Raw genomic sequence first — 25,300 nt, 5'->3', positions numbered from 1 at the left:
CAGAAACACAGGGCATCAAGCTCCTTTTGCAATGTATATTGTATATTGAAAATATTTGGTAATGGGATGTAGTTATCTCATTATTATCCAGTTTTACTGTTTCATGTTACATGTATGCCTCAAAAAAATTATAAAAAAGCAAAAAAATGAAACAACATTCATTTTACCTGCATAGTCAAATTTACTTTGTTCTCTTGGCATCCTTAGAAGAGTGCACATCTTGAGTGCTATATGGTTATAGAAATTGCTGAAAATACTGATGCCATGTAATGTATATCTTCTTGGGACTTAGGTATGCTCTTCAAGAAGGGATATCAAGATAATTAAATGCATTTTCATAACATAAGTAAATTAAAATGTGTTTTTTTAATTTATCTTGCATATATGAACCATTAAAGTTAAATTCTGACTTTCATGTCCCTTTTTTATAAGGGATTTCATTTTCACCGTAACTAAAGTGGTTGGTCTCAGCCACCATATAACAGTCATATCTCAATCTCAAACTGTCCAATAAATAATTTTAGGTAAATTCTCAAAGGCTTTACATTTATTTAGGGGTTGTCTTTTCAAGTTTCAAATGCTTTGCTAAGACATAGGGGCCTATGTATCAAGCTCCGAAAGGAGCTTGACGGCCCGTGTTTCTGCCGAGTCTTCAGACTCGGTAGAAACAGCAGTTATGAAGCAGCGGTCACAAAGACCGCTGCTCCATAACCTGTCCGTCTGCTCTGAGCAGGCGGACAGACATCGCCGGAAATCAACCCGATCGAGTATGATTGGTTTGATTGACACCCCCCTGCTGGCGGCCCATTGGGCGCGAGTCTGCAGGGTGCGGCGTTGCACCAGCAGCTCTTGTGAGCTGCTGGTGCAATGCTGAATACGGAGAGCGTATTGCTCTCCGTATTCAGCGAGGTCTGGCGGACCTGATCCACACTGTCGGATCAGGTCCGCAAGACATTTGTTAAATAGAGGCCATAGTATCATAAACATTTGTAGAATGAAGAAGAGGTTCTTTAAAAAACAAATCTGCAGTGAAAAAGAACATTTCAAACCCACGTCTATACCACTGGTAACAGCAGACAAGAAATTTCAAGCATTCTATTATAGCAATATTGTTTTCTAAAGAATAAAGGGGAGTTGTCGTCATCTCTGGATCTTGTTGCTTACCACAAATGTCTTCCCAATTCAAAATCTAATTTCTCTTTGTGGGGACTCTAAGAGGTAGAGGACTGGAGGAAGACTCATTTTTATATAAAAATTCATCTATATCACCACATATCATATGCAGAACGTCTGTTAGGACTGGTTAAACTTGCATCAGTGGTTGTCACAAATAAAATGTCATAGTTTATGGGCAGTATAGCAGTGATGTTGTTTAAGTGTTCCAGAAAATAAAATGTAAGAGATAATGATCCTTAAAGGGACAGTCTATGCCATAATTTGTATTGTTTAAAAAGATAGATAAAAGATAGATAATCCCTTTATTACCCATTCCCCAGTTATGGTTATACTAATATACTTTATACATCTGTGATTACCTTGTATCTAAGCCTCTGCAGATTGCCTCCTTAAAGGACCAGTCAACACAGTAGATTTGCATAATCAACAAATGCAAGATAACAAGACAATGCAATAGCACTTAGTCTGAACTTCATATGAGTAGTAGATTTTTTTCTGACTATTTTAAGTTATTTATTTTTCCACTCCCCCTGTACCATGTGACAGCCATCAGCCAATCACAAATGCATACACGTACCATGTGACAGCCATCAGCCATTCACAAATGCATACACGCTTATTCTTGCACATGCTCAGTAGGAGCTGGTAACTCAAAAAGTTTAAATATAAAAAGACTGTGCACATTTAGTTAATGGAAGCAAATTGGAAAGTTGTTTAAAATGGCATGCTCTATCTGAATAATGAACGTTTAATTTTGATTGAGTGTCCCTTTAATTCAGTTCTTTTGAAAGACTTGCATTTTAGCCAATTAGTGCCCTCTCATAAGTAACTCCACATGCGTGAGTACAATATTATCTATATGGCACACATAAACTAATGCCCTATAGCTGTGAAAAAATGTTAAATGCATTCAGATAAGAGGCAGCCTTCAAGGGCTTAGAAATTAGCAAATGAGCTTACCTAGGATTAGCTTTCAACTAAGAATACCAAGAGAACAAAGCAAATTTGATGATAAAAGTAAATTGGAAAGTTGTTTAAAATTGCATGCCCTATCTGAATCATGACAGTTTAATTCTAAATAGACTGTCCCTTTAACAGTGGGTAAATAATTTATTGTATTGTATTGATACTTCATCAAGATGTTTTACTACTAAAAACCTGTTTGACAAATGTAATCACCACCAAAATATCAAAGAAATGTAATCACCACCGAAATATATATATTTTAAACAAGGTGGGTGTTGTTTGAGTTCTGTGCTATTATGTGGACTCTGTGGAACCAGATTTACCAAAGTATGTGGGTTTGGGGAAGGTTATGTTATCAAAGCTAAAATAACTATACAAATATGTTTTACTCTTAGTTCAGTTTGTGAAATAAAGAGATAGCCTTCATCTCCTAAGTTATTCTTTATTTTATTACAACAGTGGAATTATTGTGAGGCAGGAAACATCAGGTCATGGTGGATCATTTATGTAAAGGACAAAAAAATTGGGCAGGAGTTATTATTTATTACTTTTATCCACGTGTCATGGAGTGGAATTCGGATGCAGACCTATTTTATAAGTTAGCTTTATTGTGCTGTTATGATTCAGAGTGAGAGAAAAACAAAGTTTTTATGTGACAATACATCTTTCTTCACATCCATTGACAGCATCTACAGGCCTGTTGTTTCTCCATTGGTGCTAACAATCTGGACAAGGTCTGTTTTTGTTTGATTGTTCTTTTGTTTTTTCACCTGCTCTGTAACTTGGATATCATTTTAGCTGGAAGTTAGTGGGAGGTGATAGAACAACTAGTGGTCAGATTAGCTCTTGTGCTATCACTGAGAATGTGACGCAGGAAATACTTTAGTAAGCAGAAGTAATACTGTGTTATTGTAACGAAAGCAATACCGTATATTCCCTGCTGCTATGTCCCTCTCCAATAAGTTATATCAGTTTGTGTTTATGTTATAATAATAACAATATTACATGTATTTGTCTCTAGACGTAATAGGACAAATACTACTGCTGTTTATGAATGCCTGGTATATACATTAGGGTGAGCAGAGAATTAATTAAGCCTACACTTCAGAAGGGAATTTAAGTACTTTATGGGTCTGTTGGTTCATATCTGCTATCACAATCAATGATTCTGTGAATAAATAATATCCAGGTATCTCTATTGCAAGAGCGGAACTACCATTGGTGCAGCAAGAGCTAAAGCGGGCCCATAGCAGCCAGTCTATACATAGGCGTGTGCAGAATGTGTACAATCCTAATACACGGGAGCCTTTTATTAGTGTCGGCAGTCTATCTACTCAATATCATTATACAGAGCAGCATGTATATTATTGCTATTGCTTACTATGGAGTTACCTTAAAAAACGTTTGCACCAGGTGCCTCTGTTGAGTAGGCCCGCTACTGCTCCATTGTATACTGTATTCCTTGTTATGCCGCATCTTCCCAGTAACTACTGTAAAATTGTACAAACTAACCCCCATATAGTTCTGTCATTGTAATCATAATGTTGTATCCCCAGTACTTAGGTCATTAGGTTATCTGCTTAACTGTACTTCATGTAATTGTGTATCGCATCATCTCCATGTCATATTGGACCTTGCACTGCTTTTCTCTCTTGTACAAATATATGTCCAACATCTCACGCCCAACACCATTTCCATTATTATTTTACTCTGTATCCCTTCTATATTAAACAAAATATTCACGTCATACTACTGAACCAAAATATATGATGTCCTTGGGAACAAAAAGCTAATTGCTTGCATCAGCTGCTTACTAAATCCATAATACCAAGTGAAACATATATCTACTTTATCTGTCATTATCATGCATGATTATGTCTCATCTGTGATCCTTTTTGTAGTCAAAGGCCCTGCGGGAACGCTGGCTGTTGGAGGGTGCACCGGCTCCCTCTCCTGAGGAAGATGAAGCAGCGCGAAGACAGATGCAGGAGGATGAGCAGAAAAGCCGGGAACTGGAAGAGACTATACAGAGGTAAGAGGGGGGGGGGTTCAGTCCTGTGAACTGGAATAGATACACGGAGGTTATGAAGATAGCACATAAACTAGAAAAAGTACATTTAGAAGTCTGAGAAGAGAGGCTCCTGGAAGATAGAACTTTCCTTTATAAACACATAGACATTGGTGGAAATATTTGTAATTGTATTTCATGGGCAGGGGAGTAAATGCAATATGTGGTTTTGGAAGTGATTATAGACCAGTACATGTTCAGTAACTTGACTTAGGTAATTACATAGATGAACTAATAATGGTGAGACTAACGTATTCTATACAGAAAGTAGCTTATGAAAAGGAATTATGATGCTTCCAGTCAAGTGACGGTAAAATATTCGGTAGTTTATAATTGTTTTGGTCTTGAATTTAGCCTTTGGAAAGAGAGTAAAATAAGTAGATAATAAGCCATAAAAAGTCAAAGGGGCCAGATTATCAAAGTGCGGACAGACCTAATCCGCTGTAGTGGATCGTGTCCGCCGCATTTCGATAAATTCCGTCAGTATACGCTGTCTGCATTTATCATTGCACAAGCATTTCTTGTGAAATGCTTGTGCAATGCCCCCCCTGCACATTCGCGGCCAATCAGCCTCTATCAGGGGTTGTCAATCAACCCAATCGTATCTGATCGGGCGGATTTCTGTCCGCAGCCTCAGAGGTGGTCTTAAGACCGCTGCTTCTTAACTCCTGTTTCCAGCAAGCCTGAAGGCTCGCACGGAAACAGGTGAATACGAGGACCATACAGGGCTTGATAAATCGATAAGCGAGAAAAGCAAGCAAAATTCAGTGATATTAACATTTTAGTTTCCAAATAATGTGACCAACAATCAGACAGAAAAGTATAATTTAAACAAGCTTTCTATGTTAAATTCTGATTTTCAAATGTTTGTAACTTTTATATGCATTCCAGAATTTGGGCCAAATGTGACATTTTTCTTGCATCCCTACACTTAAGCTCTGTGAACCGTCTTTTTTAAAAGGTACAGTAAAGTTAAAATTAATTTGCTTCATTCTCTTGGTATCCTTTGTTAAAAAGCATACCTAGGTAGACTCAAGAGCAACAATGCACTGCTAAGAGCTGGCTGCTGATTGGTAAATACATTGGAAAGTTGTATGATCTATCTAAATAATGAACGTTTAATTTTAACTTTACTGTCCTTTTGATATTACAGCTCCTTCATAAGGTGGTACTGTCATTTTTCTAAGATTACATGCAGCATATTAGGGGAAGCTCAGAGTTTTAAATTTCCAGAGAGAGATATTGGGAACTTAGGGCTCGTTTCCATTGAGCCATAAAAAATGGCGTCATAAGCAGCCAACAGCCAAAAGTAGTTTACGGCTCCATTTTAGTACCAGGTTTCCATTTAAATATTTTGTGCAATGCGAGCAGTCACTCTTTTCGTGTAGGTTTAAGTTAACATTGTGTTAACGCTTCCATCCGACGTCAGATTTCTCGTAAATTGCGCCATTACAAATTAGTTGCTATGATAACCCAACTTTACACTATAAATATATACGTTTAACGTCTGTGCTCCATACCTGTGATTACCTCTAAAGAGAAACTAAAACAAAGATACACTTATTTATAATACATTTTCTACTTAATATATTTAGTGGTCGACAAATCTGTTTAAATTGTAGTAGCCAGTAAACATATTTAGGAGCCAGACATACTTATAGGAGCCAAACAGTGGCATTTGAATATAGATCTATGGAGAGAAAAAAAAATGTTAGGAGCCAGGGGTTAAATTCTAGGAGCCAGTTGTTGCCTGGCTCGTGGGTTTATCGACCACTGAATATACTGTATGTAATATTTATTGCTGCCCTAGGCATAGGTCTAGTTTGAATTTTGTAGATATACATACTGATATTTCCATAAGAACATACGTACAACTATTCCTATACATGGGACAACAAATATTACATATACCAATTTATTTCTACATTGAAACTTTAACATTTCACTGGGAACCAGGCCTCAAAAATTCTAACTGTAGCCACTCCCCTCAGGGAGATAAGAGAATAAATGTTAGTAACTTAACTTGCATTCTGTCCTCTTTTGAGCAAGGGCAGCATGGTCTGCCTGTTTCTCTTGCCTTTACGAAGCCAGTTCAAGTTACTCTAGAAGACTGATGACATCAAGCTAGATATGCCTTCATTTAGAGCCCCCTTGTAGGACTGTGACACTGCACGAATAAAGTTAAAAAAATTAAAATAAAAGGTAAAATCCTTTTAAAATGATAAATAATATATATTACAATGATTTGTATTAAGCATAACCCACCACTTAGAGCTTGTTTCCATTGAGCCGTAATTCGGTTTGCGTGCACTTGCAAACCGTTAAATAAGCTGTAGGAAGCAATATCGTTTATCGATTTTTTCCAACGGCCCGTTATAACTCAATTTCGGCAACCGGTCTCCGGCTGCCGAAAACATAATCGTGTCCCATACAAAGTATCAGAAGCCACTAATCTTTTAATAATACCCGGTTTCCAATGCCCGCGCAAACCGTTAATACAATAACAAAAATAACACCCAGCTCAACTAGGTGTAAAACAGGAAAAAGGTGCTTTGAGACTTTTTTCCATTGAAATCTATCCCGACATGTCAAAACCCCTCTATCCGCCATCTCCCCCACATCGCAACTTATAATAAATGTATTAACCTCTAGACCGTATTGCCCCACAATGGAAACTAGCTATTAAAACTATTAACCCCTAATCCACCATGCCCCCATATCACAAAGTATCTATTTAAACTATTAACCCCTAATCCGACATTCCCCCATATCGCAATTAACGTAATAAATCTATTAACCCCTAAACTGCCAACCCCCCACAACGCAAATAACCTAATTAAGCTATTAACTCCTAATCATCCATGCCCCACAACGCAATGTAGCTATTTCAACTATTAACCCCTAATCCGCCATACCCCACAATGCAATCTAGCTATTTAAACTATTAACCCGTAAACCGCCATGCCCCATATCGCAAATAACTAATCACTAAGCCCCCTAACCTAACACCCCCTAAATTAACCCCATTAAACCAAATTATCAAAAATAATACCTAATCCCTATGAAAATAAAAAAGACCCCCCCAAAATAAAAACACCCCCTAATCTAATACTAAACTACCAATAGCCCTTAAAAGGGCATTTTGTAGGGCATTGCCCTAAGTTAAACAGCTATTTTACCTTTAAAAAAAAATAAGTTCCCCCTAACAATAAAAAAAAAACCACCCACCAAACCCCCCAAAATAAAAAGAAAACTAACACTAAAATATCCTAAACTACCCATTGCTACTAATGGGGCATTTGTATGGGCATTGCCCTTAAAAGGGCATTCAGCTCTTTTACAATTGCCCAAAATCCCTAATCTAAAAAATATATATTATTTTTTTTTAAAAAGCCTTAGTCTTACCCCCAGATAGGTACTCACGGTTCCTGAAGTCTGGCGGTGAAGTCTTCTTCCAAGCAGCAACCTCTTCTATCTTCATCCAGGAACGCGTAACTGAAGACCGGCGACCGAGGAACTGAAGACCGGCGACCGCGAAGCCAAGGAACGTGGAGGATCCTCTTTGTACGATCAATGCCGTACACTGAATATTGAATGCAAGTTACACGTTTCAATATGGCGTACCTTGCATTCCTATTGGCTGATTTGATTCTTCAAATTCAAATCAGCCAATAGGATGAGAGTCACTGAAATTCTATTGGTGATTTGAACAGCCAATAGAATTTCAGTAGCTCTCATCCTATTGGCTGATTTTGAATTTGAAGAATCAAATTAGCCAATAGGAATGCAAGGTACGCCATATTTAAAAGCGTAACTTGCATTCAATATTCAGTGTACGGCGGTGATCGTATGAAGAAGATCCTCCATGCTCTTTGACTCCGCTGTCGCCGGTCTTCAGTTTCGCGGTCCTGGATGAAGATAGAAGAGGTCACCGCTTGGAAGAAGACTTCACCGCTGGACTTCAGGAACCGTGAGTACCTATCTGGGGGTTAGACTTAGGTATAAATTTGGTTAATTATTTTATGTAATGTTAGACTTTTCTTATTTTTTTGTAATTTTAGATTAATTTAAAGTTATGTTTTTTTTATTTTTAAAGTAATGTTAGTTTTTTTATTTTAATTGTAATTTAGGATTATTTTAATTTATGTAATGGGGTTAATTTAGGGGGTAAATAGAAAAAAGAGGATATCCAAATATGCCAAAAAGTGTTTAATGTAATGTATCAAAACATCACAGAGTCAAGAAAAACCACGACGTTTCGGGGCACATGCCCCTTAACACATGATTAAGGGGCATGGCCCCGAAACGTTGTGGTTTTTCTTGACTCTGTGATGTTTTGATACATTACATTAAACACTTTTTGGCATATTTGGATATCCTCTTTTTTCTATTTACCAATATTTGTTGCTGGGAGTTTCGGTGGTAACTCCAGGAGGATTCAATCCAGTTGGATTGTTGTGCTGGATTCAATTTGCTTTTTATCTGTTAATTTAGGGGGTGTTAGGTTAGGAAGCTTAGTGAATAGTTATTTGCGATATGGGGGCATGGCGGTTTAGGGGTTAATAGTTTAACTAGCTAAATTACGTTGTGGGGCATGGCGGATTGGGGGTTAATAGTTTAAAAGGCTAGATTGCTTTGTGGGGCATGGTGGATTAGTGGTTAATAGCTTAAGTAGGTTAATTGCATTGTGAGGGGGTTGGCGGTTTAGGGGTTAATAGATTTATTACGTTAAATACGATATGGGGCATGGCGGATTAGGGGTTAAAAGTTTAAATAGATACTTTGTGATATGGGGGTTGGCTGATTAGGGGTTAATACATTAGTTATTGCGGTGGGGGGTTGGGGTTGAGAGCTAGATATTGTTCATGCGTTAGGTGTTTGATTTTATTTTAACAGCAAGCGACGGGGAAAATATACGTGCAATCGAGTGTAGTGTAAGGTAGGGTTACCATAGTAAGAATGGTATATGTACAACACTGGCTAAGGACCTAAATAAATGGCAAAAATATTTTTATTTTTATTTTATCATATTCACATGTCCTATATAGAAAATGAATCCATCATTACAAGCTATCCAACACAAAAATTACTTTATTCAACTTATATACACAATAAAAAAGATTAAATATTTAGTGTCAATATTATACTTAATATATACTAAATATTATACTTAATATATACTAAATATTATACTAACTATATACTAAATATTATACTTAATATATACTATTAAAAACTCTGTTTCTCATGAATAGATAAAAGGTTGAAACTAATATTCATAAACCTCTAAATATATTGGTACCAATATTCAATACTATTAAAAAACTCATACAGTGTAACTTTAAAAGTTCCTCTGATTTAATAATTCCATAGTAACCTATAAATGTTTTAGAAATCTGGCATCGGGTGGAAGCGTTAACACAACGCTAACTTAGACTTACACGAAAAGAATGACCGCGCGCAATACGGAAAACTTTTCAATGGAAGCCTGCTGCTAAAATGGAGCCGTAAATTACTTTCAGCTGTCGGCTGCTTCGGTAGCTTACGGCTCCATTTTTAGCGGCTCAATGGAAGCGAGCTCTTAGTGTTTTATTACAAGATACTGTTTCATATCCCTTTAAACTTTGTTTTTACATAAGTGTTTGCCATGTGATAGATAGATAGATAGATAGATAGATAGATTGATATAAAGACATGCACATATTGTATTAAGTTTATCAAACACATTGAGTTATTTTCATTCGTTTCTAACATTTTTGGCAAGAACAAAAGAGTATCATACTTTCCAGCTAGTTCATCAGTGCCAACTCTGATTGTCATTGGGTGCGGCCTCTGTTAACGATGTATCAGGTGGGTGTGAAAAAATATTTACAACATGTGTTAAGATCTTTCTGCTATCAGGAGTTGTCCTCTCACAATTCCCCATTTTACAGACTAGAGAGAGAACTGGAGTTACTGGAAAGTGGCATGTCTAGCGCGTCTACCAAAGAGAGCCTGGCAGAGGAACCAGTAACTGCGGAAAAAGAAAACCAGGAGAGAGCCAAGGGCCACAAGGTCAGATTTTCAGCATGCACATGTTGAAAAGTAGTGTGTTTGCCAGGGGAAAATGCATGTTACTTAGTAGCTGGATAATGCAGATAACTAGTATATAGCATTACATGCGGAAACATTTTGCCTGTGCTGCTTAAAGCTATCCTCTGAATCATCCAATGTATTATCTGTTGACTTACATGGCACTAGAACTGTCTCCCATCTGTTATTTTGCCAGTAATGTACTATTTTTATAATACAAGCAGTGTAAGTAATATAGAATATACATATGGTATTTCTTCAAATATGTAGATAATATATTTGTAAAGAAATTATGTCTCTAGATCGATGGTAACATCTTTGTGTTACAGGGTATAATGTATTAATTATAATGCCCAAAATATATATATATATATATATATATATATATATATATATATATATTATATATTAAAAGTGTAAACCTTGTGTGGGACAATTGTTGAAGTCATAGGAATCAATGTTTAGTGTGCAAATGGCCAGAGAAAGAAGAACAGTGTAATATCCATAATTAGATCTAGTTTTAAAAAAACTTGCAATCATATTAGCACTTGGTTAAAATAATGAACACTTAAATGAGAAGGATGCCAAAACCAATGTGTTAAGTTATTTATTTGATTGGGGAGGAGCATATTAGACAACCCTTGGCCTATTATATAAAGAGGTGAATGGATTGTTAGCTAGGTTCACCAAAGACTGAGAGTAAATATAAAAGTAAGAGCTTTCAATGGTTAAAATCTCTGAAAACATTAACATTTTCCTCCCCAGCAGTATGGAAATGTCAGGTTGGACTTTTGTACTTATTTTGACTCTTGATGAAGACTAAACGGCTTCAGCTGTGTAGATGTCACCAGTAGTCGTTACATCATCTGGTTTCTGAGGCTTTGCTTGAAGCTTGAGCAGCTAAGTGTGTTTATGGACTTCAGTATTACGAAGAATCTTCTTGATTGTTAATAGCATCTACTTTTACAACGGGACTATGACATTACTGATAAATAAACCAATCCAATATAATATCATCTTCTCTCACATATCAAAAAAGAACAAGACAAATTGACTTTTTTGTTCCACCAAGGTCACCAGTTTGACAAAGTATGTAAATCAACTAAGTTCAGTCAATGCAAAGACTGAAGTCTAATGTTATCCCAGCACCAAAGTAAATATTCTAATTTCATGGCCATGGTGGATGATGGGAGCTCCAATAATTCAAGTTTGGTATTTTCAGTCTCAACTTCCCCTGGAGTGTAATTTTAACCATTTCTTTTCATCACTAGTTTTGGATTGTGGGTCTTTTAGATTTGGAAGGGCCTTTGGAAGCAGTTTTGTTCATAAACATTATAGAAATTCAAGTAATGTTTTGTGGCTTAGGAGAGTCAGCTTTATAGTAACCATGTTTGTATTTAGACAGACAAAATTACTTCAGTTGTCCTGAAAGTTTAATCAATAGCGCCCCTCAATAAAAGAGGTGCTACAGATAATCACTTGGAGGAGATAAAACTTAGAAACACAATCCCTTATTCATGTGGCAGTGGTATAAGATTGGGAAGCAGACTTCCTCAGGGAACCTTAGATGTGGAACGTTATACATCTCTGAGTAACTCCAAAGTGATGAATTTGTGTGCCAGAAGCATAACGCTTCATGCTACTTTTTTTTTTTAAATCATGGTCACTGCCAGTATTGTTATTAGGCAAAGTAGGCAGCTGCCTAAAGGAATTTAGGTGCAACTGTCTCCTTTATGATCTGCTGCTTATATACTTTAATGGTCTGTGCTATTTAAAATACTATACACAGTGGACAATGAGAGCCTGTTTCTGCCGGGCAGAAAAAAGCTGAAACTAGAAGAATCTTTAAACAGATTTATGATAGGACAATTTTGTGTTTAGTTGATGAGGTTTTTAAATGTAGGGGTTCTTAGATTTTAGAGGGTGTTTGTGATGGGGATTTTAAGGAAGTTTACAAGTAGGATGAAATGGGGTGAACCTTGGTTGATGAGGAATCATGTAGGGGTGCTCCTTTAGTGAGTGATTGCATAGTGGAGTTGGACCAAGCTAGTATGACCAGGTTGTCACACTAGCTTGGGCCGGGACAGCCATGGTTAGGTTTAATTGCTGTGTGTCACTTTGGGATTAAGCTTTTTTTGCAGTTTATTTTTGATGGTTCATGTTAGGCTACCTTAAGGCTGGTGTAAGGACTTCACACCTTGTCAAGGCAGTTGTAGGGAAAAAGGAGTATAGCAACTAACCACAGAAAGTAGCAACATAGCATATTGTTATTACTAAGGTATAGGTGCTCCCATAGAAAGCAATACCTATCATTATTACTTGGTAACTGTTGCTACATTTTTATGCTGCTGAACTTTAAACAGCATATTGCGGGTTGTAGAAACCCTTTTACAATGAGAAGCTTGAATGTGATCTAGCCCTATGTTAATAATACAGTTATCAGAATTATAACAGTACTTATTAGTAAGACAGGAGTTGCTATTTTGGATGCGAGTTGCCCTGATCACAAGTCATTGTCATGAAATGTTCTGTGGGCTAATTAGGTTACAAACATATATTCACTAAACCTAAATAGGATCTTATCTGTAACAAATGTCTTTGAAGCCAGCGTGTATCAGTCTGCTTTGTTTGCCACCTGTTGCAATTCACATATTGTTACTGAGAATCTGAGGTGGTCTCTACAAATGAATGAGTAGACAGAATTAGAGGGAAATATAGCATGATTTATTCCATATGATTGCTGCCCATTTTTGTCTCCCTGGGCGATGTCCCTGGAGAAATAGCTCCTTGTTTGAGTCTAATGTTATTTGTTTTTGTTTTTTGTTTTGTTTCAAAGAGCTTTATTGTAACAATTTTAAACATACGTTACACAGTAGAGATTAATTGACAATTGGATAAAGTTGGTAAGAGAATAATGCTCCATCAATGAGCAAACAACAATGTTCCAAGTCCGAAAACGGACAGAGTTACCTCTCATGGTCCGTGGTATGTTGGTAGTGTCCACTGGCAGAGTGTAACATAAAATCTAGTCCAGAAATTGCTCTGCGTTCTTCGTTCAACTTGGTATAAACATTGAAACATATAATAAAAACATCAACAATTGCGCAGCTGTGAGTTGTAACAAATTATTAGGTGCTTGAGTATTAGTGCAGTGCTCAAGATTATAATTGAGGTGTAAATATAGAATTCTATCAGCCAATCGGAATTAAAGGGCAAAAAATCCTATTGGCTGATGCAATCAGCCAATAGGATTCAGCTCGCATTCTATTGGCTGATAGAATTCTATCAGCCAATCGGAATTCAAGATGAACTCCCTTAAAGGAACCTTCATTCTGGAAGAGACGTCGATTGAAGAGGATGTTCCGCGCCGGATGTCTTGAAGATGGAGCCGCTCCGCGCCGGATGGATGAAGATAGAAGATGCCGTCTGGATGAAGACTTCTGCCGGCTTGGATGAAGACTTCGGCCCGCTTGGATGAAGACGGCTTCGCTGAGGACTTCTGCCGCTTCGTTGAGGATGGATGTCGGGGGGTCTTCAAAAACTGTAAGTGGATCTTCCGGGGTTAGTGTTAGGTTTTTTTTAAGGGTTTTATTTTTAGCTTAGGATTTGGGCGGAAAAAGAGCTAAATGCCCTTTTAAGGGCAATGCCCATACAAATGTCCTTTTCAGGGCAATGGGGAGCTTAGGTTTTTTTAGGTAGGATTTTATTTGGGGGGTTAGTTGTGTAGGTGGTGGGTTTTACTGTTGGGGGGTTGTTTATATTATTTTTTTACAGGTAAAAGAGCTGATTTCTTTGGGGCAATGCCCCACAAAAGGCCCTTTTAAGGGTCATTGGTAGTTTATTGTAGGCTAGGGTTTTTTTAGTTTGGGTGGGCTTTTTTTATTTTGATAGGGCTATTAGATTAGGTGTAATTAGTTTAAATATTTGAAAATTTATTTTTTATTTTGTGTAAGTTAGTGTTTGTTTGTTTTTGTAAATTGTTATTTGTATTTAATTAATGTCATTTATTTAATTGTAGTGTAAGGTTAGGTGTTAGTGTAACTCAGGTTAGGTTTTATTTTACAGGTAAATTTGTATTTATTTTAGCTAGGTAGCTAGTAAATAGTTAATAAATATGTACTTACTAGTCTACCTAGTTAAAATAAATACAAACTTGCCAGTAAAATAAAAATAAAACCTAAGATAGCTAGAATGTAACTATTAGTTATATTGTAGCTAGCTTAGGGTTTATTTTATAGGTAAGTAGTTTTAAATAGGAATTATTTATGATAGTAAGTTTTATTTAGATTTATTTTGATTATATTAAAATTAGGGGTCTTAGGGTTAGACTTAGGGTTAGGTTTAGGGGTTAATAACTTTAGTATAGTGGCGGCGATGTTAGGGACAGCAGATTAGGGGTTAATAACAGTAATGTAGGTTGCGGCGATGTTAGGGACAGCAGATTAGGGGTTAATAATTTTATTTTAGTGTTTGCGATGGGGGAGGGCCTTGGTTTAGGGGTTAATAGGTAGTTTATGGGTGTTAGTGTACTTTTTAGCTCTTTAGTTATGGGTTTTATGCTACAGCGTTGTAGCATAGAACCCATAACTACTGACTTTCAGTTTACGGTATGGATCTTGACGGTATAGGCTGTACCGCTCACTTTTTGGCCTCCCAGGCAAACTCGTAATACCGGCGCTGTGGAAGTCCCATTGAAAAAGGGCTTTTTGAAAGCTGCGGTAGTTACGTTGCGTTATGGCCAAAAAAGTGTGCGGTACAGAAATACCTGCAAGACTCATAATACCAGCGGTAGGGAAAAAGATCCTTAATGCTGCTTTTTCACTCATACCGCAAAACTCGTAATCTAGCCATTTGTTTCCAATAATATGGAATGTATCTTTTGGCCGTGTTTACGATAATAGTTAAAAGTTTAAGTCTGAGCGCGCATTTTAGCGGAGGAAAGTAGTTAAAGAGAAACGTCCATGGTGTATGTAGAGAAATGCCCAACGCTGATTCTATCTCCCCTCTAATGCTCAACCAGTATGTTTGCCCGAAAGGACACGACCACTATGGGTTAGATTTATCAAAGGCTAGACGAACTCTGTATGTGTTTTGCCGGTAACTGCGCCCCAGCTCGCCTCCGGAGAAGCGCACATGTGCGCCTGAATTTATCACAAAAATTGATGTAACTTTGCGCAGGCGAGCTGGGGCGTAATAATGATAAATTTTGCCTGTCGGCCAAAGCATTTGCTCCCTATTTATCACAGTACATCCCTATAAATATTTACACCACAATGTTTTGATTATTAAAAAAGCATTTTTTTAGGTAACTATTTAGCTTATATATATTATATAATGTTTCTGTGCTGTTTTTGCCATATGTTGATAATTGAAGATCACAAAAATAAATATATCAATGTATTGAGATATATATATATATATATATATATATATATACTGTTGGTACCCATATGCGCCCGTGGTTGATACCATGCCCACATGGGCATGGTATCAACATGGTGCGCCAGATCCTGACTGACAACCCACTATACACTGGTCCACCTGTGGAATTTCTGCTGCATCTGATTGAGTTCTGCCTGGAGAAAAATTATTTTCGATTTGAAAATGAGTATTTCCTACAAATTATGGGCACTGCGATGGGGTCGAATATGGCCCCATCGTATGCAAACATTTATATGTCAATGTATGAAAAATATAATATCTTCTCCAGACAGAACCCCATTAGAATGTATCGCAGATATATTGACGATGTCTTCTTGATTTGGGGTGGCACACCTGAAAATCTCATCGAGTGGGTTGAAGGATTGAATACCCTTGACTCCACGATCAGATTTAAAATGGAACATAATAACAACCAGATTCACTTTCTTGACCTGGAAATCTTTAGGGTAGAAACATCCAATGGTGATAAACTACACACCACCTTGTTCAAAAAACCCACAGATAAAAACTCTATACTTCATTACCAAAGTTTCCCCCCTAGATTTCAGAAAGATGGTGTTAGCTCCTCACAACTCCTGCGGGTCGTCCGGAACAACACGGATGACTCCCGAAAAGAGAGACAACTTGAAGAAATGTCACAAAAATTCCTGGACAGAGGATATCCACCAATGTTAATAGATCAACAAAAGAGTGAAGCAATAAAACTCACCCAGAATGATACTATCCCGAAACGGACAGTCACGGAACAACCCAAACGAATGAACTTTGTAACCACTTACACTCCGGGATCTGGGATGCTCCAGAATGTGATTAAGAAAAATTGGATGATGCTCTCCAAAGACACCAGCCTACCTTTTGTGGATGCTCCGGTACCCCGGGTGGTATACAAACGAGCAAGTAACCTCAGAGATCTACTAGTACTCAGTGATCCCATACACTATTACGAAAAACAGACATGGCTTACAAGAGGGAAACCAGGATGCTACAAGTGTGGCAATTGTGTCACTTGCAATAATCTTATTGCTGGGACATCCTTTCAACACCCCCATAACAATAAAAGGTACAAAATAAGGCATAGATTATCCTGTACATCGGAATATGTGGTTTATGCCATTATTTGCCCATGTTCCAAATTTTATATAGGCAAAACGGTGACAGCATTCAAGGAACGTTTGGCTAACCATAAAACAGCTATTCGTCAGGCGATTGAAAAAGGACGATCAGAACAACCGGTTGCACGACACTTTGCAACTGTGGGACATGCTGTTTCCTCGCTACGAGTGATGTTGATTGACCATGTGCCTTACAACAGACGTGGTGGTGATAGAGGATTGGCACTACTAAGAATGGAATCCCGTTGGATTTTCACATTGGACACAGTTGCCCCTCGAGGCCTGAATGTTAAAATAGACTTTGGCTGTTGGTATAAACACAAATGACTTGTGAACTACTGGGAGTCATCAAGGACCTAAGTTCTACCTACTCCTCAGGCATGATGCAATGTATACCTATTCTATTATATAGGGGGCTTTAGATTGTTTTTCGCCCTCATCAGCTACCTCCCCACATGCCTTGATACCATGAGTATAGAGGGCTGTGCTATTAGTTATTTATACTTTGGGTTACGGTAGCGTTATTTGCTTTATTAGCTATATATAAGGTTTGCTTCTATGTTGCATATAGATAGATACCTTTTCTATTATTGTATTTTTATGTAGGGGTATTTGGATCACTTTTTGATCGACTGTTAAATTGTTTCCTGTCAGAGCCTTACCCGTCTGCGCACCCACACCACACTAATGTTTATGCGTTGTCTCCATGGTTACGCATGTTTCCTTGGTTTCACCTAGGGCAGCGGTAACGTGATGACGTCACGTCACGCCCACATTGAGCCCGGCTAAAAGTTGTTTAGGTTTGTGTAAGTGGGTGTGCCGCGGATACACAAGTTTATCACTTGGGCTGGGTGGGTATTTAAGGTGTGTTTTTGTTCTAGTCTTCACATTTGGTTTTGTACACCATTGACAAAGGCTCGTGTTAGAGCCGAAACGTTTGGTAAACAACATTGCCAATAAACCGGAGTGTTTTTGAAAAAACCTGTGTGCCTGCTTCATTTGGATCCTGGCTGCAACACGGAGCCCGTCCGTGGGATTCATACCTGCTTTACTATATATATATATATATAAACTGTTGGTACCCATATGCGCCCGTGGAAGCGCAAATTTCTTTCAATAACAGTCTCTTTTTGTCGCTGAATGGCATGTAACATATTGATTCAAATGGTGTTAAAGTTGTGTTTATCTGTATGTGTCGAGAAATAGTGCAGGAGTTGGAGGTGAAAAACCATTTATTAAGTGCAGGTCCTATGATCTCAGTTAGTTCCTCTTTGGTTTTTAGTTTGACATTTTGTAGTAGTGGGGTATTGCCTGTTGTAGTGATTGAGTAGTGTAATTGTTTGATATTAGCTGTAGGGGGACGGTAGGGTTGTTAAGTAGGGGTGTCAAAGGAGAGTGAGGTATTAAGTTTTATGTCAAGATTTTATCCCATGTTTTGAACGTCTCATGCACAAGAAGAAGTAGATCAGGGTGGCTCCGCTCATGCTTTATAATGTTATTTGTTTCTATGAGAGGTATTTGAAAAATAGAGAAAGGGTCTTCTGTCTTATTACAATTTCATGCATTTGATAAGTCGGTCATTTAACAGCAAGAGCCTTGATAAGTCAATCTGGAGCTGTTCTTAGAAATTGAATGGAATTTATGTTGATTAGTATTGCTTACTTAGAAAAAAATATTTTATTAGTTGAATATCTAATTTGTAGTTAATATCATAAACCCAAAAAGGTTAACTAAGTAAAGCAGGTGTCAGTTTCCATAGGTACCAAGCCAGATCTGTTTAAATGCTGTATACTTTACTTTATTTAAGAACTTTAACTTTTTAATTACATTTTTTCCTGGTTAAAGACATATTCTTAGATAATATATATATATATATATATATATATATATATATATGTTTTTATGTATGTTGTAAGGTGTGTCATGGTCCACCAATAAAGCAGTGGGAGATGTTCTTATCAGCTAGTGAACAATCAGTCCCTAAGGTCCAGTTGACCGCAGACATACACTTCTTATTTGCTTCCAAATTAAACAGCTTTAACTTGACTAAAATATTTTTATTTTTTATGTGCCCTTTTATATTTATGACAGTTTTTTTTTAGAGTTTTCTGTCCCTTTAACCTTGGGATCATTTATAAAAAACACAGTACTTCTATTTTATGAGTTGTTTACTGATCTGTGATTAATACAAATGCACGTTAGTAAAGTCTTATTATATCGTTATCAGGTTAGTTATATATAACCACATACATAGTAGTATAGTATTACAAATATTACTTTTATACCTATATGGGCAGGGGAGTTTTATCTTGATAAGCGTGATAACATCTCCTCCTTGTGGTCGTGAATTGTATTGCTACCAAATGAACTACCAATTATATAGTTATATGTAGCTCTTATTACAGTTACTGTTCTAAATTGCAAGATTATACTGTGGACCTAAACAAAGAGGTAAAACAATAGGATATAAATAAACAAACATATTTCTTACACAATTAAATGTGATCTGTGTTCTAAACAACTGGTAAAATCAGGTTTGTTTCAAAGTAATTTAAAGTAAGAGGAGTGATTGTAATATATGTCTTTGTAAATTGGGTTTGAATATGTAGCTGCCTATATTATATGAATATCCATACTTACAATGGGGTGTTAAAGGAATAATGCAGTAAGACAGGTCTTATACAAATTTGTTCAAAACCTAAACGCAATCAAAGAAAAATTAGGATACATATCACACATACAAGAGTGACTTCACCCCTTGGTTACCCAAAGCATAGGGTAATCAAACAGTTAAATTAACAGCAAAACTCATAGGGTAATCAAACAGTTACATTAACAGCAAAACTCATAGGGTAATCAAACAGTTACATTAACAGCAAAACTCATAGGGTAATCAAACAGTTAAATTAACAGCAAAACTCATAGGGTAATTAAACAGTTAAATTAACAGCAAAACACAGCTCAGAACACAGATAGGCAATCAACGGGTTAAATTGCTGCTTCATAACACATAACCTGCCCAAAACATACTGTACCTGCAGCTGTGTCCTAGCCCTTGCTTAGGTGATATCACTGCTGCAAACCTCACACACAGAAGTGATGTTTGGAGTCAGGACCTATTTGTAGGTTGCTAGATTTAACAATCATGCACTATGGTTTCAAAGGAAAAGAGATTTGCTGAAAGAATAAACAAGAAAATGTTAGAATCCAGGAAGAGAGAGGTGGGTAATAGAGCATATAGTTCCCACCTAGACAGTACTTTACCAGCATGGCTGATCTTTTTAAAAGGATAGTCTACTCCAAAATGTTTTTTTGTTTAAAAAGATAGATTATAAAACCTGGTTATTGTGTGGTTTTCTATTAACTTCATAATTCATTAACATCATCATAAAGGGACATAATACTCATATGCTAAATCACTTGAGAAGTGATGCAGCATAAATGTAAAAAGCACACATAAAAATATCCATTGAACATCTCTTTGTAAAAAGGGAAGATATTTTACCTCAGCTCACCAGAGTAAGTGCTCTATGAACAGTTATGCTTCAGCTGCTGCAGAGCTGCAATTTTAAAAGAAAAAAAAAAACAATAGCCAATCAGCATCAGCAGTGCCGAGGCAATGCATTGCTTTGCTGTGATCTTATGAGATTTCACAGTAAACTTCCTTAAACTGAAAAGGAAAATAACATGACTGTACCTACACATGACAGATGCACACTCCCTTGCAAGTCCTGGGACTAGCATCCTTATTGGCTGTTTAAAGGGACAGACTCCTTGAAAAAACATTAATATACTTTTTATCTCAGTTATTAACGTTATCTAAGCCACTGCAGACTGCCCTCTTATTTCAGTGCTATTTACAGACTTGCATTTAGCTGATTAGCACTGACTCGTTAATAACTCCATGGGAGTGAGCACAATGTTATCTATATGACCCATATATTAATATAACAATGTTGATTGTGCAAAGCTGGGGAAAAGGCGTTATCTATCTTTTTAAACAATAAGATTTTTGGAGTAGACTGTCCCTTTTACGTTTAAACCAATGTAGGTATCATAACTAGAAATACATTTCCTCTAATATAACATCTTATGCTTTTTAAAGAATCCATTTGAAATTCATGGTCATTTAACATCAGTAGTAACAATATTACTCTGATTTAATTTATTAAGCTTGGTGCTTTTTCAGTAACTGTGACAACACTAGCTTAAGAGGGTGCATAAGTGTCTGAAGAGTGGAACAAGTAGGTAAAAAAAGACATGGAATACCATAACAAATCAGTGAGTGAGTTTAAGATATAGGGTCACTTTGTCATAGAAGGGGTTTATTAGTCCTCTGTATATATTTTAGTCAGGTATATTTGCCAAAGAGGTTAAGTGTTGTTTAAGACACTACTGGGAGTGGAAACTAATAGACAGTGAAAGGTGATAATGCCCCTTAACAACCCCCCGCCCCCCCCCCCCAAACTCCTAACCCCCTTCTACGGGTTTAGTAAGAATTTAATTCATGTTGTAGAACTCAAGGTTTAGAGAACTAATATCTCACTGACAAAATTCGCAGCAACATCACCTCTCACAAATTGCATTATTCAAAAAGATTTGTAACCGCCCCTTGTCAGCCAGCAAGTTGCAAGATCAGCTCTGATGAAATCAATGGCGCTTCTGTCCCCCGCAACTGTTTACTTTCTGTGAAATACAACAACTTCACAAAACATTACAAACCAAGGGGCCAATCACAATCTCTTATCTTTCTACAGAAAGCCACCATTAAAGGGACACTAAACCCAAATTTTTTCTTTCATGATTCAGATAGAGCATTCGATTTTAAGCAACTTTCTAATTTATTCCTATTATCAAATTTTCTTCATTCTCTTGCTATCTTTATTTTTAAAGCAGGAATGTAAGCTTAGGAGCCGGCTTATTTTAGGTTCATCACCCTGGATAGCGCTTACTTATTGGTAGCTACATTTAGCCAGCAATAAGCAAGCGTAACCCAGGTTCTGGGCCAAAAATGGGCAAGAGAAATAAGAAAAATAATAGGAGTAAATTAGAAAGTTGCTTAAAATTGTCTGCTCTATCTGAGTCATTAAAGAAAAATTTTGGGTTTAGTGTCCCTTTAATGTCTAAGGTTTTTTCTGTGGATAAATCAATACAGTCTCCTATATGAATTAAAGAAAATAGGGACAACCTAGTTAACGTTGATGTAACAAAACACAACAAATCCTACATGCTGAAAAATCCCAACCCCACCCACATTCCGCTCTTTTCAGGAAATCTGTTTCCAAGTAATGCGTTTGTAATTGTTGTTTTTCCGTGTTGTTAGTAAGTCTCGTTTGCTGCGGGCGCTATCATGTATTGGGCCAATTGACGCAACTATATATGTTAATGGGATGAACTTCCTCTTGCAATTTGCTAGAAAAAATAGGTGAATTCAACCTCAATGAATTTCGAAACATAGGGGCATATTTATTAAAGTGCGAGCGTAGCGTATCATGTCCGCCGCACATTAATAAATACCGACAGCATACACTGTTGGCATTTATCATTGTACAAGCAGTTCACCAGAATTGCTTGTGCAATACCGCCCCCTGCTGATTTGCGGCTAATCGGCAGCTAGCAGGGGGTGTCAATCAACCCGATCGCATTCGATCGGGTTGATTTCTATCCGCTGCCTCAGAGCAGACTGCTGCTTCATAACTTCTGTTTCCGGCGAGCCTTCAGCTTCCATTCGGAGCTTGATCATCCGGCTTCATAGGCTCATCTTAAAGATAATGCCCCTTGACAGCCTAACGAGCCTCCATGAATCAATGTCATTGTTATAGCAAATAAACTAGATACATTTAAACAAGGAGAAATACTGTAAAAAGGGGAAGCTCTGACAATACTAATGAATGACCTTCATACATAGAAAATTAGGTCATTATGTACGGCCTTTTCACATGACGGGCCTCCCTGGATGTTTTTTCCACTAGGATTGGCTAGCAGATTTTACAAATACTATTGCTAGAAACAAAAGCTAGATATACACAGCTCTCACATGATCAGTGCTCTGGCTAGATATCTGGCCAAGCTTTTGCTTACACAAGTGCCAGTAGCTCTCTGTTAGCATTTGCTGATGAAAAAGAAAATATTGGTAATGTAATACCAAATGAATGAAGCATACCCCCTGCCACGTACAATATTTAGATGGAAGAGGAGAATGTCAGATAGACCGTTAATTGCATGCCTCAGTCAGACACCTAACGCCTGACTTCTACAAATTTAGACAAAATCTTCTAACGACAGGTTCATTCTTCAGGTTACAGACTTTGCACACAACATCAAACGTCCATCTTTGCCTTACCACAGGCGATTATGTGTATCAGAGTGCTTTACCCGAGAAACAGGGCAGCTTCTCCAGGTGCTCCTAGCCACAGAGCAATTATGCCTTCTGCTGACTTCCTCTCCGAGATCCGAGGATCAATAGCCGGTCCTAATACCTCTTCTTAGGACGAGGCTAACTACGGGCGGTTGATGAATAGTAACGTTCCTATCACATAGGAAAATAGAGCCATTGGTAGCTACCAGCACACTACCTGCGTGCTACCTGTTGGCCCCACCCCCAGCCGGAAGTCTGCTTCACCAGTACAGGTTCATTCTAATTATGGGCTAGATTACAAGTGGAACGCTAATTTATCACGCACCGGCAAACGGGCACATTTGACAGTTTGCGAGACCATGATAAATAACCAGCCATTACAAGTGGCTGGATATTGCTACCACGAGATTGTGGTAGCAATTAGCGCTTATAAAATTAAGCAGAGATCAGATCTCTGGTTAATTTGATAATAATGCCCCAAATGCCCCCAAAATCAAGTGTTAGTTTTCTTTTTTAAAACAAAAATGTTTAGCTTTTTTTAAAAAAAAAAAGAAAACTGCACGTAGCAGTTTTTTGGGGCTAAAAAAAAAAAGTGCCTTTACATTGCGGTCTATGGGAACTGTGTGTTCTTAGTAAATATATATGTATATATACAGTATATACACATATTAACACATATCTATCTATTTATCTATTAGGTATTTATAGAGCGCTAACTAATCACCCGTGAGGGTCTCAAGGTGCTAGGGGAAAGCAGATAGGAGGAGGGGGGAGGGGATGGCGTTCAGTCGAAGAGCCAGGTTTTGAGGTTCTTTCTGAACTTTGTAAGGGAGGTGGATTGTCTGAGGTGCAGCGGGAGGGTGTTCCATGTCTTTGCTGTTATGTGGGAGAAGGATCTTCCGCCCGCTGTGGATTTGCTGATGCAGGGGATGACTGCGAGTGCTTGGTTGGCCGATCGTAGTTGTCTGGCAGGGTTGTAGAAATTTACACAGTGGTTGATGTATTCGGGTCCGATGTTGTGTAGAGCCTTGAACGCGTGGGTAAGCAGCTTGAAGGTGATTCTCTTGTTGATGGGGAGCCAGTGAAGGTTCCTTAGGTGTTAGGTGATGTGGCATTGGAGAGGGATGTCGAGAATGAGTCTGGCTGAGGCGTTCTGGATACGTTGGAGTCTCTTTTGGAGTTTGATGGTGGAGCCGGCGTAGAGTGCGTTGCCGTAGCCCAACCGGCTGCTGACAAGGGTGTGGATGACTGTTTTCCTGGTTTCGGTAGGGATCCACTTGAAGATTTTTCGTGGCAGGTGGAGGATGTGGAAGCATGTTGAGGTGATGGCATTGATTTGTCGGTTCATGGAGAGTGATGAGTCCAGGAGGAAGCCTAGATTTTGTGCGTGGTCGGTTGGGGTTGGAGGGTGACCGAGGGCTGTGGGCCACCAGGAGTCATCCCATGCAGATTTTTTTGGTCCGAGGAGGAGGACTTCAGTCTTGTCTGTGTTCATTTTGAGCCGGTTGTCATTCATCCAGGCGGCGACTGCTATCAGGCCTTCGTGGACATTCTTTTTGGCTGTGGTGGGATCTCGGGTGAGTGAGATGATTAACTGGGTGTCGTCGGCGTAGGAGACGATGTTGAGGTTGTGGCGTCGGAGGATGGCTGCAAGAGGGGCCATGTAGATGTTGAAGAGGGTGGGGCTCAGCAAAGAGCCTTGTGGTACACCACAGTTGACTGGTGTGGGTTTGGAGGAGAAGGGAGGGAGTCTGACTTTCTGGGTCCTGCCCGTGAGGAAGGAGGTGATCCATTCCAGGGCTTTTGTTGCGTATGCCGGCGTTGTGTAGGCGGGTGCGGAGGGTGTTGTGGTCGACAGTGTCAAAGGCTGCTGAGAGGTCTAGGAGGATGAGGGTGGCGGTTTCTCCTCGGTGGAGCATGGCGCGATATACATATATATTTACACTTTGCTGCCATTGCTGCGCTACTTTCCCCCTTCGCTGCGTAGTTTCTCATGCCGTGTCTCATGGCATGAGAACATGGCTCCCATAGGAGCCTATGGGAGTGCTCTCGCGTTCGCATTTCTGTCTACTTGTAATACAAGTGCACATTAGCAGGCGCTGGTAT

The 25,300-nt window shown here is 38.2% G+C and overlaps 1 protein-coding gene across 2 annotated transcripts in view; it reads left to right on the top strand.

The window, feature by feature from the left end:
• Positions 1 to 25,300, top strand: part of PALM (paralemmin) — a 158,516-nt gene that overhangs the window by 112,251 nt on the left and 20,965 nt on the right. For both annotated transcript variants that reach the window (XM_053702838.1, XM_053702836.1), the window contains exons 4-5: positions 4,044 to 4,174; positions 10,144 to 10,264. In XM_053702838.1, coding sequence (XP_053558813.1) covers positions 4,044 to 4,174; positions 10,144 to 10,264 — 252 coding nt within the window. The remainder of the gene's footprint in view (positions 1 to 4,043; positions 4,175 to 10,143; positions 10,265 to 25,300) is intronic.

The sequence above is a fragment of the Bombina bombina genome, chromosome 2 (assembly GCF_027579735.1).
Source record: "Bombina bombina isolate aBomBom1 chromosome 2, aBomBom1.pri, whole genome shotgun sequence".
In the NCBI taxonomy this organism is placed as follows: domain Eukaryota; kingdom Metazoa; phylum Chordata; class Amphibia; order Anura; family Bombinatoridae; genus Bombina; species Bombina bombina.
The sequence above is the reverse complement of the archived record's forward strand: the minus strand, read 5'-3'. Positions and strand labels throughout refer to the sequence as shown.